The following is a 16848-nucleotide window of genomic DNA, read 5'->3' as shown; positions in this document are numbered from 1 at the left end:
AAAGATCAGAAACCAGCAACAGGGATCCAGCAGAGGATAAAGGCTTGCTGCACACTTCATGGCGAGGTTAACTACAAGCAAGAGCTGACCTGCAGCAGAGTACCTAACACACCACACACTTACCTGACAGGCGATTGTTTAGCTGCCACTCTAGAGAGCCATGAGCACAGCAGTTTGGCTGTGTCACAGGCTCTGCACAACCAGCCCCAGGTGATGAAGAAAAGAAGCAACAGCTGAAGGGACCCCCACCAAATAAGCCAGAAGAGCTAGTCCTGTGACTTAAGCAGGTCTCTACAAATAAACCACTTCACAAAAACTCACCAAGACCTTAATCACAGAGCAGGAGCACCTCCAAAGCACTCCTACAGCAAAACACTTATCTCCAGCACCTCAGTGCCCCACCGCACCTGCACCCTCTTCACATATCACAGGCATGGGGTTGGGCACCTCCACAGCTGCTGCAGACAGCTGTGGCAACTGATGGTGTATTTCTCTTAAAGAGCTAGCACACTCCCTCCCCAAGAGTGCTCATACATGAGGAAATGCCTAGTGTTTCTCAAACAGCTCTTGTTGCTACACCTTCCAGCCCAAGAGAACGTTTTAGCAACACAGCAGGGAGGCTCAACAATGGCGTAGCTCTGCCTCAAGGCTCCCAGTCCTTCGTTTCTCTGGAAATCACCCCAAGGTATGAGCTAGGCTCACCGGCTGTGCGTGCTCACATGGCCATTGGTACCTCCTGGGATCTGTGCAAAACCTCCTGTATCTGCCTATCAGATACTGAAGTACCGTCACAGGTATGAGCTAAAATCCTCTCCGCCCACTCTTATCTTTATTCATGCACCACAAGGATAGCTCATATTACAGAACAAACTATTTACTAAATCCAACTTTAAATATTAGAAGCCCTAAAACAAGCTGCAGAAAGCTGAGGCAAGGACAAGTAACGTTCCCATTCCCATGCCCACCATTGGAAGAAAAGTTAAGTGACTGAACTCTGGAGGAGGGAGAGGGACCTCCTTCTCCCTCACAAGTTACTTCAGTGTTTCTGAAACAAACAAACAAAGTAGTTATCTTTACTAGAAGATAAAAATAGCCACGTTTCTGAGGAGAAATAAAGGATGACTGTTTTAACTCCCCTGACATGAGTAGGATAGCCCAGTCTGAAAGGAGACTGCACATTCTTCTGCGTAACGTAACAAAACAGAGGTCAGATCTCTCATGGTCTGTGGCTGTGGTAGCTCTCTCTTTCTCCACTGGCACTGTCTTTTACACCAGATAGGCTAGTTTATCCATTCAGATGTTGCTCTAAAAAGGTCTTTCTTCTTGTGGCTCCTCAGCTCCTCAAAGGAGGAATTTATGAACATTTCTGACAACAAGAGGAACAAGCAGGGTTCGTCTAGCACATGGAGACTGATAAGGAAGTATTTACACAGCTCTCCCTTTGGGAAGAAGAGCTCTCTCAGCAGTTCTCTATGATCACCTGGTAATACATGAGGTGCTTACCACTGAAATCAATAGACACAGTCACTCATCATTGGACGAACGGCCTCGTGTTGAAAACCCATGACAATTCAGACAATGTCGCTATTAATCAGACTGCTTGGCACAGGACAAGTCTGGTATCCATTGGCTTGTGAGACTACTATTACAAACAGACCTATGCTGAGAATAAAGTTTCATTTTCTTCACCAGCAGGCAGTCATCGACAACAGAGCTGAAATGGACCTTATGGACCTTGGCGAGGCCATGTAGTACGTTCCCCTAGCTCTCAGCAGGACGAGAATACCTTATAGACGGTTGCCTAATCCATCCTTTGAAACTCCTGATGACGGAGACCCTCCCCCAGAAATCTATTTTGCTGCATTTGCCTGTAAGAAAAAAAAATTCCCAACCTAAATCTCTCCTGTTGCAATTTAAGTCCATGCTTTATTGTTCTAAACATGGTAGAGAAGATGGATAGCTTACTCCTTTCCCACTTGCTTTTTTTTCCACACACACACAAAGGCTCTCCTATCTCCCCTCCATCTTTTCTCTGCATTAGACAGCACCAATTCTTTCAACATTAGATGTTTAATTACACGCAATTTTTTTTCTGTCCAGAAGATCATGGATTTGATGCTGAAGCCAGAGGGCTGTCTGAATGTGGGGAAGCAGGAAAGAAAGACATGTGACAAAACTATGTTAAGAGAAATAAGCCCATGTTGTCTCACTAGAGCTTTAGATCCTTCTTGATATAACCCATCCAAAAAACAAGAAGATAATGAGAAGCAATAAAAACAAATGAATCACAGAAAGACACAGGTTTCAAGGCTCAATGCTCCATACCTTAGCCTGAAGTCACTTAAAGAAGAATGGCCACAGGGATGAACCTCCATCACTACGAATCTCTTCCACTGGGAGCCATTTAACGCACTCCCTAATTTTCTGCAACAAAAGCTGCCACTTCACAGCTGAGCGTTATGCAACCCTAGGGCAGGAGGGGTTCCTGACTATTAAAAACTTTCTTTTTCCAGTGAATCATGGAGCAGAGAGTCCTCTGTCCTGCCCAAGGCGGTCATTTAAGGTCTTTCTCTTGGGCGGTTTGGAGTTCGCTGCTGAGTGCGCGGCCTGGGCCGTGGGGGCACTGCTTGCTGCTGCATCTGTGGCTGTGGCAGAGGCCTCTGCTGCACGCGTGCCTGCTTCAGGGGAGGGTTGGATGGTGGCTGGGGGAGCTCCCGGACCATCATTTCGGTGTCCACCTGGCGAATTTGCATCATTCTCTCCTCATCTGCAATGACAGAAGGCCCAAGCAATCAGGCACAGACTCAAGTCTGACCAGAAGATAGCACTGTTACTTATGGTGAGCAACTGGGGAAAAGTGATTGGCCCAAGCAAGAAAAAGTCAAATGCTGGTCTTGCCTGGAAGCCACTGTCAGTCTTAGGTAGCCTTGCTACTCCACTGGAGCAACCAAAGTCAGCATTGCCCACTCCCATCAGCCAAACCCAAAAGCTTTTTGGCTCCCTAGCTGAGGTCAAGGCACATGGAGGCGTTTGGGGCAGCTCTGCCCTCTCCATTCTGGGGGGCTTGGCTCTGCTGAGAAGGTCCCATCAGTGACCAGCAGAGATCCCCAACTTGAGCTGCTCTCTTGTCTGTTGGAAATGCCTCACCAAAGGGAAAGTGAGATGCACCCACAAGGAGCGACATGAGCAACATAAAAGCACCGTGCCCTGCCACTATCCATGCTGTGATGGCCCTGAACATTTCCAGGTGCCTGGAAACCTGAGTTCCTATGTTTTGCCAGCATTAATTTCCCCTCATACAGAAGAAGTAAGTTCATGCCAGCTGATTTTTGACTGCTGACTCAGCATTTCTGAAATGTCAGTCATCTTAGTTTAGAGACTGAGGAATTTACTGCTTGGGGCACTGAAATGACCTTAAACACACACTGAACTGTTTCAGGCAAGCTAGTCACTCTCTTATCTTCTCATTTTCCCACACTTCTGTGTTTCTTGTGTCTTACTGAAGCCAGACCCCAGAATTATGAATATGCCATCCCTGCACAGTTATCTCAGTCAAACAAGAACAACTGTAATGTTAAATAACACGCAGATAACAATGTTTACACTGGTATTGTGTTCACAAGCTATGCCAAGCTTTCTGAGATCGTATCCTTTTGGTGCACTCTGGTGAGCTCTCCTCAAGAGAGACGAGACAGGCAAAGTACTTGTCTATTCTTCCTAGTCATAGCTTATGGGGGAAGCAAGAGGGTCCAGAGAATGACCTGCGCACAGACAGAGCAAGATTATACTTTCACTCAGCCAGGGGACAGGTTGTGCTCACCCTAGCTGCCGCCCTGACCAAGGCACCTTTGAGATATCAGCTAGAGTCTCTTTCAGACTTTACCCTCTTTATCTTGACAACACTGTTGGGATGTGAAAAAGAGCTTTTGACTCCGTTTTCTAGCTTGGCGACAGACTCATAGAGAGAACAACTGTTATTTAAGACCACACAGGAAGTTTGGCACGGTGCAGGGGTGGGAGGATGCGAAAACAAGCCTTTAATGCCAAGCTGCCTCCCCTGGCTGCAGGACAACCTCCCTCTTGTTTTAGCCTCTTCTTCCAGGTGGGCCGGTCAGCTCATCTCAAATCACAGCTGAGCATCCTCTGATTTAAGTTTGTCTGTCCACCCAAACTAGGGGCAACGTCTGGGTTATAATTCAAGCTACCCTCTCCATCAAGAAAAGGCCATACTGAGAGAAGGCTTTGACCAAGTATTTTCCATGGTCTCAAAGAGGCCTGAATTTCAGACAACAGATGAAGGCTCTGCCCATTCTGAAAGCTTGGTCTCTTTAAAGTGCTCCATGTTGGACTTCCCGTGTTGATGGGCCTCCAGCAACTTTGTTTTTTAGAGAGGACAGGCCGTATGAGATGTCTGAGGAAACTCGAGGAAAAATTGAGCCTTTTTTGCCCCTTCCCACTACTTAACATGTTTCCAAATGTGACTAGTGATTTCAGGGGCCTTAATTTTACACTACGTAAACTTAATGAGAAAAATCTGCTGACGGGATACCTAATCTTAGATTTAGCCCTGGGGATGTTCATGACAGGTGGTCAGGGCCAACCTTTGGAGGAACTATTCTTCCCTCATGCATAAATGAAAGGGCTCAAAAGCAAAAAGCCTTTTGTTCAAAGGGGAGGTCAGAAACCAAGACCAACAACAGCAGCTGATCTGCTGGGATTTGCCATGTGCCAAACAAAGCTCTCGCTCATGCTGGGGCAGACAGTATGCTCCTGCCCACAGGCATACTATCAGTGGAAAGCTCTAAGATTTTAGGTGGCTGGAGAACAACATAAAGCCTTTAGAGACTTACCATCTTCTTCAAGCCTTTCTGCTCTCTTCTTCCTAATACAGTAAATAAGCAAAGCCATGAAGACTGCAAAGAAGATTAGGCCTCCTGCTATGCTTAAGATGAGATAAAGGTCCAGCTGGCCTAGTTAAGAGAGTGAAAGAGGATGTTAGACAGGGAAAAATCACTGCAAGACTAAGCCTATGATTCAGGCCTGATCTTCTAAGAGAATATATCTATGATGACATGAATGTATTTTTGTTAAGTAATGTTTTTTGTACCAAAATAGTGAGAACACTTCTGTAAAGAAATAAATCAGATTCAATATGGCCACCTGATGCACTGGTATCAAGGCCTGAGGAAACTTGAGAGGCAAAAATGTCAGATAATTGGCCAATGGACACAGAAAGCTCGTGGCACTGTTTAGACTGGAAACCAGGAGGCCAGACTCCAGGAGTTAAAGTCATCTGACCTGCTGCAGAGGTCTACCTCTGAGTTAGTCATGCAGACTTGCACAACTTCTACAGCAGACAATTTCATGGTGTGACTCATCCCAAAATCAGATGAATAGCTACCTAGAACTCTGTATCTTTCCCCATTGACTATAAAGGCAGTGCGGCTGAGAGAACCCACCTTTTGCCCTTTCTCCATACACGGCAGAAAATTACTGGCCCTTACACCCTCACTATGGAGAATTTGATTTCTCCCGGCTGGATTCAAGTTCTGCAGAAAATTGAAACTAGACCACTCATGTGTGGCAGCACATCTTATTTAAATCACCCCAAATACCCTCTCCCTGCTAGCAATGGACAAACACAAAGACATTTTCATGAAACAGCACAAAAAGTTCTTGATGTGTCTCTGAACCGTTAATAAGGACAATGAGCATCCACATAGTGCTCAGCATCAACAGAAATAAACTTTTTCTAAGTACTTCCTACTGAGCTGGAAACACTAAGAACAGCTTGCCTCATAGCATTTTGGCACTTCCTCTTCAATTTTTGGTTGCATGCAAATTTAAAATAGCAAAGAAGGACAAAACATAACCAAATATCCCACAGACTCAAAATAAGAGTTCAGTTTGCTTGGTGAGCAAAGATTTACGTAAGCATTCTTTATTTTTGGCCAGATAAGGCTTGCTGGACTCTAGCCTTCCTATGACACGTCTCCTGTGGGTTGTCCTGCCAGCATTTGGTGTTTGTGCTTGAGCATGGGCACTGTGGAGCAACAAAAGAGCTGAACCCAACAGAAGTGCACCTCTCTTTGCTCCTTGGCAGACAGAGCTTGAAAGGAGGATACAGCACTGGTATCACCCTTAATATTCACTGAGCAAGCACATGGACGGCAAGAGTCACGACACCAAAGTTGTTATGGCTACACTACGAGGGCCAACATCTGCCAGGGCTTCCCTTAGAGTGAATGCAGAGAAGTAAGGCCCCCTCAGTGATCTGACTCTTCTCACTTATTTTAGCTACTAGTGCTGAACTGAGATGTATTTTGCCCTGTGAGACTCGGCTCAGGAAGAGCTGATGATGGTCTGGAGCAATGCTCATGCCCCAGAGCAGACAGACTTTGTAACTCTGGAAACAGTGCTCATACCAGTTATCCCAAAGGCTTCAGTTCTCCCCAGGTGCTATGATACTCATCTACTCCAGTCCTCAAAGCACTCTGAGACTCTCAGATAAAAGTTACTTTACTGATTTTCCATCATTATTTTTTCCTAACTGGCTTCTGAAGCAGGTAGACTTGCTTCTGTAAGATGTTCAAGGAGGGCAGCAGGGTGAGAAGGAGGTTTGACTGAAACCTGAGGGATCTTTAATCTACCGTAGAGCTGGGTAATGTCCTGTCCCCACACAAAAACGTCTGTGAGGTTTTTAGCTTGAGTAGAAAGGGTAGTGTTATGTGGTTTCAGTGTTTTCTCACGGTTTAACACATGCTGTATTTGTACCTTGAAGACCAATGTGGCAAACATTTTACTTCATTATTAATAATTCAAGAAAAAACACTCTCTCCCACCCAACTCACCCTCTTAAAAAAAAAAAAAGGCAAGCAGGAGAGCTGGCCACTCCTTCTCAAGCGTGACCGGTTAAATCGAAATATCCAACTTATGGATCATGCCTGCCTGCCCAGCAATGCAGGCAGCAGGCAGACCCAAGCTTGCCCTCCTCATGCCCAGGGCTGCCCAGGCACAAGCCAGCTTCAGCCTGCATGGCCTTATTAGAGCAACGTGTCTGGGCTAATTTGCCCTGCCTTAAACGAACCTAATCCAGTGGCATGCTTTTATGCCTGGCCCCAAAGTCCATGCCACATCCCACTCCCCCTCACCCCAGCCCTTTTCCAACACTAGCACCGCTGTGGCTGTGCAGCCCACCCAGGCAGGCAGCTCGTGCATTGGAAAACAACACTTTGTCTCTGTTAGGTGTCGGGGGATCCTTCAGGAGGCCAGGGCTGCAAGGGAGAGCAGGGACCACCCCATGCCTCGGCTGTTTGCCCTTCGGTCAGCAGCAGCAGACCTTGGCATCATTTATCCCTGGCCTGGACAAGCAGGGTAATCCAAGCAGGTTATTTTTCCATCTGTGAAAGCACTCACCCACACCCACAGGTGTGGTAGTTGCCCACCACCTTTGCAGGTATTAATGTGAAGAGGAGAAAAATAAAACCATGTGCAACTGATTTTCCCGCCATAAGGATGTAAATCAAGAGCAAATCCCCTGATACCAATGACATGGTTTCATACCCATTGAAGACGATCCCAAGCCATGTTTTGCAAAAATGAGCTGTTAATTTATGTCCTGGTAACTTCCCCACTCAGGTAGTTTTATTCTGCCTTACTGAAGCCATTGCTTTGGCTTTTGTCCTTTGGGACATACTGCTGGTTTTAAAGGAATAAAGAACGATAAAAAAGAGGGGAAAGTTCTTTCTGCCTCTTGCAAACTTCTGTGTGCCATTAACAGACTCTTGCATGCCTACCTCCCCGTTTCTCCTTTATTTCATTGCTTTACCACTACTGATGGGCGACGCCATTTGAGTCTGCCAGGATACCTCTTGGTCAGTAGTGATGGAGCACAGGGTGAACCCAATGGGGTGAGCAAGAATCTCTCTCTCGTTCCCTAACACCCCCGACCAGCCTGATCTCTCTGTCAGGCTGTGGTTTCCCCTCAGAGACTTCCTCCCCAGGTGGAAGCAGCATTGCAGCGTGCCTGGGGCCTCCCTGCCACCCACGGGGCTCTTACCCCGAGCCAAACCTCCCCCTGTTCCAGCAACTCCCAGGCCCCACTGACCAAGGGTCCCCGCTGGCAGTGGCACTCTGCCACCAGAAGGGACACGCCATCAGCCACAGGGACAAGGGGGAGCGCAGCCTGCTTTGCATCCCTCCGCCCCTGCCCTGGCCTCCGCGCCGCTGGGTTGGAGATACCGTAAGGGTAGTGGCGGGACAGGCGGCAGCCCAGTGGGGAGGGCAAAGGTGCAATGAGGCTGGGAAATGCCAAGCAGAGTGCTTCTGGCATCCAGAACAATCCTACAAGCACGTGCAACTACATCTGGCTTCGTGGGTCAGTGTTAGGACATTCTGCCAAAAAAAGATTTTTTACCTGAACACTTGATTTTCTTCTCAGTTGATTTTTCACTGGCTTGGTTCTTCACAACACATTTGAATGGCCCAGAGTAATGTGTATGAAATTCCACCTTTGTCGCGTTCTTTTGGATTTTTTTGGTTTTATCTCGCGTCACTTCTATCATAAATGTATGGTCATCAGTCTTCTGCTTCACTTCACATGTCACCAATATAGATCTGTTAACACAGTAAATGCTGAGGTTTGGCTGAGGGACGGGTTCTGAAAAAGAAAAGGAGGACAGGCGTATCTGAGAGGTTTCTCCTTTTGAAAAGCTCCATTAGTAAGTAGAACAGAGAATTAGCCACCAATAAGCAGTGAAAAAGTAACAGCAGCTAATGAAGCCAGAGGAGAACAAAGAGCAAATCTGACCTTCACTGAGGAGGTAACATAGCAGTAATAAAGAAAACACAGTGTTGGGCCTAACGTGCTTCTGATCCCCTCCTTTCTCTCCCTCTGTTCCCTTTTCACTGCTCTGTTGGGTGTTTTTTCCTCAAGAAAGATGTGATTGTTTATGTCAGCAAGAGCAGCAGCACTCTACTTCTCCAGGACCCGTCTTCAGTTCAGCATTATGTCAATTTACAACCTGAGTTTCATCCCTAATGTGGCTTCTAAATAGAAGTATCTGTAGTTCACATCAGAAGGGCCTTTACACTCCAGGTAGTTAACCATATAAAGTGCAACCTGAAGATCAGCTGCTGTTATACCTTCCTTCAGTACTTTCGGGGCGAAGCAGGGAGAGTGTTGCAAGGGGTGAGGAGCCGTGTGCATCTGCGAGGCCGTTCGCTCTGCATGTCACCGGGATCGCTGCTACCGTGCCATCCGAGTGACTGGTGAGGGTGCGAGGGCTGCCCGCTTAGCCAGCTCCAACCCCACAGCAAACATGCCTCTGATGGCAGCAGCCAGGCAGGGCTTCACATCAGCTGGTCTGGTATTTCTAGAGGTACTCAGGGGGACGCAGCTGCGAGCAGGCAGGAGAGAGATAAGGCGGCATTCGCTCTCTTCCCAAGAGACAGAGAGAGATTGTCGTGCAAAGCACAGCACGGAGCAAGTGGAGGAAGCAAGGCGAAGCCTATTTTGTGGCGTATAACAGAACCATCCCTCTCCATGCCCTTTGGCATGAGCGCGCGTGCCATGGGCATGCCATCTAGACTTCAAAACAGAGCGGGCTGTGTAAATGTGCGAGTAAGCACGGCTCAGGTAGGCATACGCCCCACTGCAGCGCTCTGCTCGGCCTTACCGAGATCTGGAAGCAGGCCGAGAGTGTTTCAGCAAAGCAGAGCTGCACCAAAACGGCTGGGCTACAGTCAGGCTTGGCCTGGCTCGCAGCCAGCCAGGTGAGGGTAGGGGAGGAAGTTGTGTTTTCAGGGGGAGGCGGCAAACTGGGGAGACTCAGCCCTCTGCCACTCTGCTTCCAGTGTTTTGATGAAAATGAAGCCAGCTCTTATTTGCCATGCCCTTCAGGTAGATGGACACGCAGCTACTTATGATGCTTAATGTATCACCAAAGGCACTCAACTAGCATGACCACCACAGCATGAAAACCCATCAGAACAGAACAAAGTAGAAAACACAAAACAAAACAAAACCCTCTTAGGTCTCAATGACACTATGAAAGAGAGAACTGATTTACATTTTCTTTCTAAGTCTTGCACACGCCTAGCTACATTTCAGTTGCAGATTCTCTGTCACTGCTGAGGCTGCACAAAACCGAAAAGCTTGCAGCACTTTCCTCAACCAGGGTCAACTGGCAGGAACATCAGATGGAAAAAAAATACTTTCTGTCTTTTACACCAGGTAAATAACAGCGTCCCAGGGCATTGCTAGGTATAGGCAGCGTAAGCTATTGGGGAACATGCATTTTAAAGCCAGGAAGGGCTGTTTGAAGCAAATAAGTCTGGGTTCACACTGTGATGTCTGCAACCTCCTTTTTTTCATTAAACCTGCTCCTCTTCTGCAAGCTATAGCATACCTTTTAGGGGAACCTGCCAACATGAAACACTGTGTATGAGAGTCCAGGTCCTAGTGGTGGAGTTGTGTGATAATGTCATCAGCTAAATTATTATTTTTTGAAGAACAACTATTTTCCCAGCTGTAATAATAAAGTATAATTTGGCTGAGAGATGACCCTAGCACCTCAAACCTGCTAAAGGGTTTTACTTCCAAAACTACATATCGGAGGTAGAGGAGTCTCCCCACTGCAGAGCAGATGAACAGTTCCATCATGCAGCTAGGATGCAACCTTTTGCCTTAACGTGGCATTGAACCCAGAACACTCACAAGAGTCAAGTGTGAGTTAAGTACAATCAGGCCCCCAAGGGCTTCCTGAATCTGTAGATAGCTTGTAACAACAGTTCCCAGCGTGAGAAACCCTCGCTTCTCAATAGCTGGTTAGCTATGGGGTTTCCCACTGCATAGAAACGGTGCTAGAACCCTTCCAGCTGCCTTTGCTGCTGCTTCATCAAAGCATTGTTTCAGTGGTGCCAGCTGGTGCCCACAGACTCAAGTGTTGTTTGGCAGAGATGTGCATGTGGGCTGAGGAAGATCAGGGCAAAACCAGCCTCTGGCTGGAAAAAAAAACATCCTGCACTATGGCTTAGCAGTCTGGAGAGGCGGTAGCAGCCATAAAGCGACAGAATAGCTAACCCCATCTTTCCTGCATGTCCCAAAAGCTTTGAGCTGCTGCTTCTCCAGTCTCTGAGACAAGGTACAGCACAGGAATGCTGCCTCGGTAGGCTGAGGCTGCCTTCATGCTTTGAATCCGTGCAGCTGAATACTCTGGGCATGTGATCAAGTCTGCTTTAAACAGCATAATCTGCATTTTTTTGTATTATGCTATCTAAGGATGGGATGCAAGAGTCTCCTCCCCCTGCACCTACAACTCCTTGCCTTTTATGGTGTATCTCGAGGTGGGGGTGGAGGTGATTCCTGGATATTTTGCATGGTAGAGAAAAATCTATGAGTGCAATCCCATTGCCTCAATACAGGCATCTAGTGCCATCCGAGCTCCGAGACCTCCTCATGGGGCTGGCAGATATAACACAAAGCCTTCTGGATCAGCAGCTGCAGGTCAAAAAGGCGTTAACTCAGTACCAACAAAACAGCACCAGAAGCCCACGTTGAGGCAAGCACACAGTGCAGCAGCAGCAGCTGCTGCCACATCTCACACAGGTTGTGCAAGATGTTGCTGGAAGCAATGCAGCCCTGTTCACGCGGTGTTGCCCTGGCTCCGGAGTCAGCACCCCGAGCAGTCCCGGCACTGCCTGCCATGCTGCAGCATGGCCGTACCCACACCGCCGCTAAGCTCATGGCTGTTTGCTTGGGCACATGCAGAAATCTGGTGGCTGACAAAGAGAGGAGCCAGGGAGAAAAGGGGGACCAGACAGAATCAAGAGCAACGAGAGAAGGGAAGAAAAGAGGCAGATTGCTGTTAGCAGAGGATTAAGGTGGCACATCTCACCCCTAAGAAGTTTCCCCTAAAATAGGAAAGGGGGGGGGGGTGAGTAGCAAAGGCTGTATGAGACAGCGCGAACACCAAGACTTACTCAGCTGTGGCTGAGTGTGGTATGAGAAGAGCAAAAACTCACCCTGAACAACGAGCATTGTGTCCTCTTCTGCCTTAAACTTTCCATCCTTTCCATAAACAAGGACTCCGTACTTTCCACTATCATTTTTCACCAGCTGCTCAATTTGCAGAGTCCCATTCAGGAGTATCTTACACCTGCACTGGCCCTTGTTCACGTAATACTTGGTTTTCATATCTTTTATCTGAAGTAACTTTTTCTCATCTCTCATCCATGTTACTTCGTGTACGGTCCCAGCAGCAGGGACATGAAGAAGAGCAGAGTCGTTCACTGCCCTGTAAATCCATTTGGTGACAGCACCTTTAAAGGGAAGCACAACCGGTCCTGTCAGTGCATCTTTACCAGCCCCAGCAGTGGTGACCCAAAATGTTGTATTTTCTTCTCTGAGCTCCCTAAGCTTCTCTTCGCTCCTGTGGCTGTTTCCACCTCATGCTCCAAAGCCTCTCTTGACCCTTAAGTAGTTAAACATCAGCACTCAATTTAATTCTGAGACACTAGAAAGTTAAGGGCCTGATTTTCAGAAGTTGGCTTTATGTTCTGGCTGACTTACTTATTTGTACAGAGTTTGGATGCCTTGATTCATGGCTGTCCAGAAACTTAACTCTGAACTTAATCCTTTCTGAAAATCAGGCCTCTTCAGTGTATTTTTTGCACTTGACACTGCTGACAGAGTGCTCATCACTTCAAATATTACTGTGGGTAGCAAGAATATGAACCAGTCTTGGCCCTGGATAGAAGGAGCAGTAATAGTAGTGACAGCAGTAACAATAATAGCAGCCTCAAAAATTTGCCTGTGTCAAGCTGTAAGTGAGTGTGAGACATCGCACCGGATGAAGACCAGCACTGGCAGCTCCCCATGCCCGCTTCTTGCCAATCCCTAGCACGCCGCCCCTCCGGAGCATTCACAGTTGGTATCTCTAACACAGGATCACGGAGAGGAAAGTTAAGGGGGGGGAAGAAACAAACAGCTAACCGTAGCCTTTGAACCAATCGGGCGTTGGTGATATTAGGAAATAAGCAAAGGCCAAAAAAAGCCATCTTTTTTTCTTTGCAGATCTCATTTGATCATAAATCCCTTCCGCAAAATAGCTACGGGTAACCTACTTCACAAAGGCGCTGCCAGGACAGGGTAGCACTTACTGTGCGACTTTTGAAGGTGATAGCATCAAGAAAACCAAGGCTGCTAAACATTAATCATATGATTAGCAACAGAGATCACACACTCTTCACACTGCAGCTGGGCCTCACCCCCATCTATCCCCAGCACCGCTTCATGGCCTTGGCAAGGCGCGCACACCTCTGCGGTGAGCGTAAAGAGCCCTCTGGGGCTTCTGCATGCACATTTTGTCTGGAGGTCACTTCAAATAAAGCACTGCCTTCCCCCATGATAGCAGGTGGAAAATTTGCAGAAAGGGAGGGAAGAGTGCTTACAAGCGCCAGATTAAATATGCTCTTTAATAACTGAATATTCACTTGAAATCAGAACTTATTTATTTCATTCATCATTTTCTACATTACTTCCTCTTCAATTTATAGGAGAAAGCTGGTAGGTATGATGGGATTTCACTTCACATTATCAGATAGAGCTGATTCTGCTCTAATTGTATTTATTTCAAGCACTTCTTCACAGAGAGAAAAAATGTTTATACATTTTTTTATTACAATCCTTTATTACAGAATATAATCCTTTATTCATTGTGTCTAGGACAATGATAAAATATATCACAAAGGGGAAACTACAATCCAGTTCCTACCTCATGAAACCATCAATATTAGAGATAATCAAGGAATTAAAATATTGTGCCTCTGCAGCAAGAAAATTACACTGAAGTGTTCCCAGCAATTCGCCCACCAGTCTAAGGAGAGGTTATTATTTCACTATCACATTTCTTACAAAGTATTTGATGTGTCTAATGAACTATTCTGAATTCAAACTATCAATCAATCCGGGAAGCGGCAATCCTCCACACAGATGACACTCCAGATTATATCCAAATATTTGAATTCTGGTAGTTGTTTCTGCTCAGAGTCACCCACAGGTATTTAGAGCTAGTAGAAGGATTTCTTTGTATAATGCATACAACCATTTATTCCTTCATTTGGAAGTCAACAAAAAAAATCTAACTTTTCAGAGAAAATTCAGTGGCATCTCCATGGACTTATCATCTAGCCACATCTCTGTCTGACTGTTTAACGACTCTCCGTAGTCTCGCTGACAGAAAACTGAAGACCCCATACACAATTCTAAAAATCCGTCCAGCTAATGAAACAGCATTTCTGCTAATGCCAACTGAAATGCTCTTCAATGGGCAGAAAGATCAGAACCAGTAGCATGGAGCTCACTTGCAATCACAAGAAAAATCAGATCGTTCACAGGCACAGAGTTAAAAGGAAAGGCTCCATTAGTGACTTCATAAAAGTAAGGAAGTCTTCTGTTTTAAGGTTTTGTATATATTTGAAACAAGTTGTTCTATTCACATGAATAATCTTTGTTTTGCTAGGTAGGATGTTTTATATATCAACTACAAAAATAAATTCCTTATTTATCTATTCGTTTTGTTCTGGAGGAGAAAAAAAGCATTAAAAAGCCATACATATGATCTACAGTTGAATGAACGGAAATAAAACCTATGAGCAATTGTATTATCTCCATTTTTTATAACCTTCTCCAGTCTGTGAGTTAAGACCTTCATTAAGTTTTTAGATTAATATTTTAAAAAGTAATGAGTGCAATAATACACAAAATATACAACAAATATGTATTTTGTTACTGTTTTTCACAGCCTAGACTCCTTCACCTCCACTTACAACTGCTGGAATAGATCTCTGCTTCTGTTAATATTTATGGAGGAATGCAGTTTGCACTTTCAACAGATTTGCTCCTCTTTGATAAGAAAAGAAAATTACATGAGATAATGGCTCTACACAATGCACCGTGAACTGGATCTCAAATGTACTACAAGCTACCTTGAGGGCAGAAAGAAAACAGCATGCTGACATTTCTCGTTATACATGTGTCAAATTAAGGCTCATTAACTTAAAACCTGAACTGTTTACTGATTATTATTATAATTGGAATAGGAAAACTCTGGTCCTGCTCTCCCCTTGGCTGAAAGCTAAATCAAATAATAATAGCACTGACCCAAAGGTCTCCAGACACTCTACCCACTGGGGAAGTGGAGCCAGTTTGTTATCAGGAACATTCCACCAAATTTTATATGCTTTAAAATGCAATGTTAACAAAGCTAGGCAGAAAAAGCAAAAAAATGATAACATGGACTCACATTTTACACTGGGAAATAAAAGCAGCAAGCACTTGACTAGGAAAATCCTCTTAAGGTTCATTTTCAGGGTCAAAAACTCCAGTGTCTCCTCGTCTGATGATAGCTGCCGGCAGGTGAAAAAATGCTGTGTCGCACGGAGATGACCGTGGGATGTGCCCACACAGCCCTCATGCCCCCTCCCCTCCTCCCATCGCTCATCTGAGCACTACTCCGTTCTGGCTTCTGCACAGCTGCACTGACAGAAATACTTCTTGCTCTGCTAACTCCTCAAGGAGGGGTGTCAGCTGGCAAGCAGGAAAACACAAGAAGGCACCAAAATCTGCCAGCACAGCTTGAGGCCCCACGGGCGACCTCATCTCCTACAGCCATCCTATGAATCACAGAATGGCCAAGGTTGGAAGGGACCTCCGGAGATCATCTAGTCCAACCCCCCTGCTCAAGCAGGGTCAGTCTAAAGCACATTGCCCAGGATCACGTCCAGGCGGCTTTTGAATATCTCCAGCGAAGGAGACTCCACCGCCTCTCTGGGCAACCTGGTCCAGGGCTCAGTCGCCCTCACAGGAAAGAAGTTTTTCCTCATGTTCAGATGAAACACAGGAGCTTCCTGTGTTTCAGTTTATCCTCATTGCCTCTCGTCCTATCGCTGGGCACCACTGTGAAGAGTCTGGGCCCCATCCTCTTGACACTCTCCCTTCAGAGGCTTATACACATCAATCAGATTTCCCCCCCTCCCCCCCCCAGCCTTCTCTTCTCCAGGCCGAACAGGCCCAGCACCCTCAGCCTTTCCTCGCAGGAGAGATGCTCCAGTCCCTCAGTCATCCTAGTAGCTCTTTGCTGGGCTCGCTCCAGGAGCTCCATGTCTCTCTTGTACTGGGGAGCCCAGCACTCCAGGGGAGGCCTCACCAGGGCTGAGTAGAGGGGCAGGATCACCTCCCTCCACCTGCTGGCAATGCTCTTCCTAAGGCAACCCGGGAGACCATCAGCCTTCTTGGCCACTAGGGCACATTGCTGCCTCATGGTCCGCTTGCTGTCCGCCAGGACTCCCAGGTCCTTCTCGGCAGAGCCCCTTTCCAGCAGGTCAGCCCCCAGCCTGTCCTGGGGCACGAGGTTAGTCCTCCCCAGGTGCAGGACCCCGCACTTGCCTTTGTTGAACTCCAGGAGGTTCCTCTCCGCCCGTCTCTCCAGCCTGTCCAGGTCCCTCGGAATGGCAGCACAGCCCTCTGGGGTACCGGCCACGCCTCCCAGCTTTGTAACATCAGCAAGCTTGCTGAGGGCGCACTCTGTGCCTTCCTCCAGGTCACTGATGAATACGTTGAACTCAAGACTGGAGCCAGTACTGACCCCAGGGGACACCACTAGTTACTGGCCTCCAACTAGACTCTGCGCCACAGATCACAACCCCCTGAGTCCTGCCATTCAGCCAGTTCTCGATCCACCTCACTGTCTGCTCATCCAGCCTGCGCTTCTTGAGCTTGCCTAGGAGGGTGTGATGGGAGACAGTGTCCAAAGCCTTGCTGAAGTCCAGGTAGACAACATCCGCTGC

At 46.9% G+C, this 16848-nt stretch overlaps 2 protein-coding genes across 3 annotated transcripts in view; both read right to left on the bottom strand.

Annotated features, from left to right (window-relative positions):
* Nucleotides 1-1913, bottom strand: part of PTGFRN (prostaglandin F2 receptor inhibitor) — a 117163-nt gene extending 115250 nt beyond the window's left edge. For both annotated transcript variants that reach the window (XM_068910068.1, XM_068910077.1), the window contains exon 1: nt 124-1913. The gene's annotated coding sequence lies outside the window, so the exon portion shown is untranslated. The remainder of the gene's footprint in view (nt 1-123) is intronic.
* Nucleotides 1914-2181: 268 nt separating this feature from the next.
* CD2 (CD2 molecule) lies at nt 2182-15587 on the bottom strand. The gene is made up of 5 exons (XM_009682712.2): nt 15306-15587; nt 12025-12321; nt 8417-8659; nt 4851-4970; nt 2182-2767 (listed from the first exon to the last, which is right to left on the bottom strand). The coding sequence occupies exons 1-5, from the start codon at nt 15364-15366 to the stop codon at nt 2559-2561; spliced, it is 930 nt and encodes a 309-aa protein (XP_009681007.2). The 5' UTR covers nt 15367-15587; the 3' UTR covers nt 2182-2558.
* Between the last annotated feature and the right edge of the window lie 1261 nt (nt 15588-16848).

Source organism: Struthio camelus, chromosome 1, assembly GCF_040807025.1.
Source record: "Struthio camelus isolate bStrCam1 chromosome 1, bStrCam1.hap1, whole genome shotgun sequence".
Taxonomy (NCBI): domain Eukaryota; kingdom Metazoa; phylum Chordata; class Aves; order Struthioniformes; family Struthionidae; genus Struthio; species Struthio camelus.
This window is presented reverse-complemented; position numbering and strand designations above follow the sequence as displayed.

Excerpts from the sequence above, each read along its gene's own strand:
- CD2 (XM_009682712.2), bottom strand. The coding sequence starts at position 15,366 with ATGAACCTTAAGAGGATTTTCCTAGTCAAGTGCTTGCTGCTTTTATTT. Across the intron at positions 12,322-15,305 it reads TTTATTTCCCAGTGTAAAAT|GTGCTGTCACCAAATGGATT; the intron begins GTGAGTCCATGT and ends TTCCCTTTAAAG. Across the intron at positions 8,660-12,024 it reads CACAATGCTCGTTGTTCAGG|AACCCGTCCCTCAGCCAAAC; the intron begins GTGAGTTTTTGC and ends TTTCTTTTTCAG.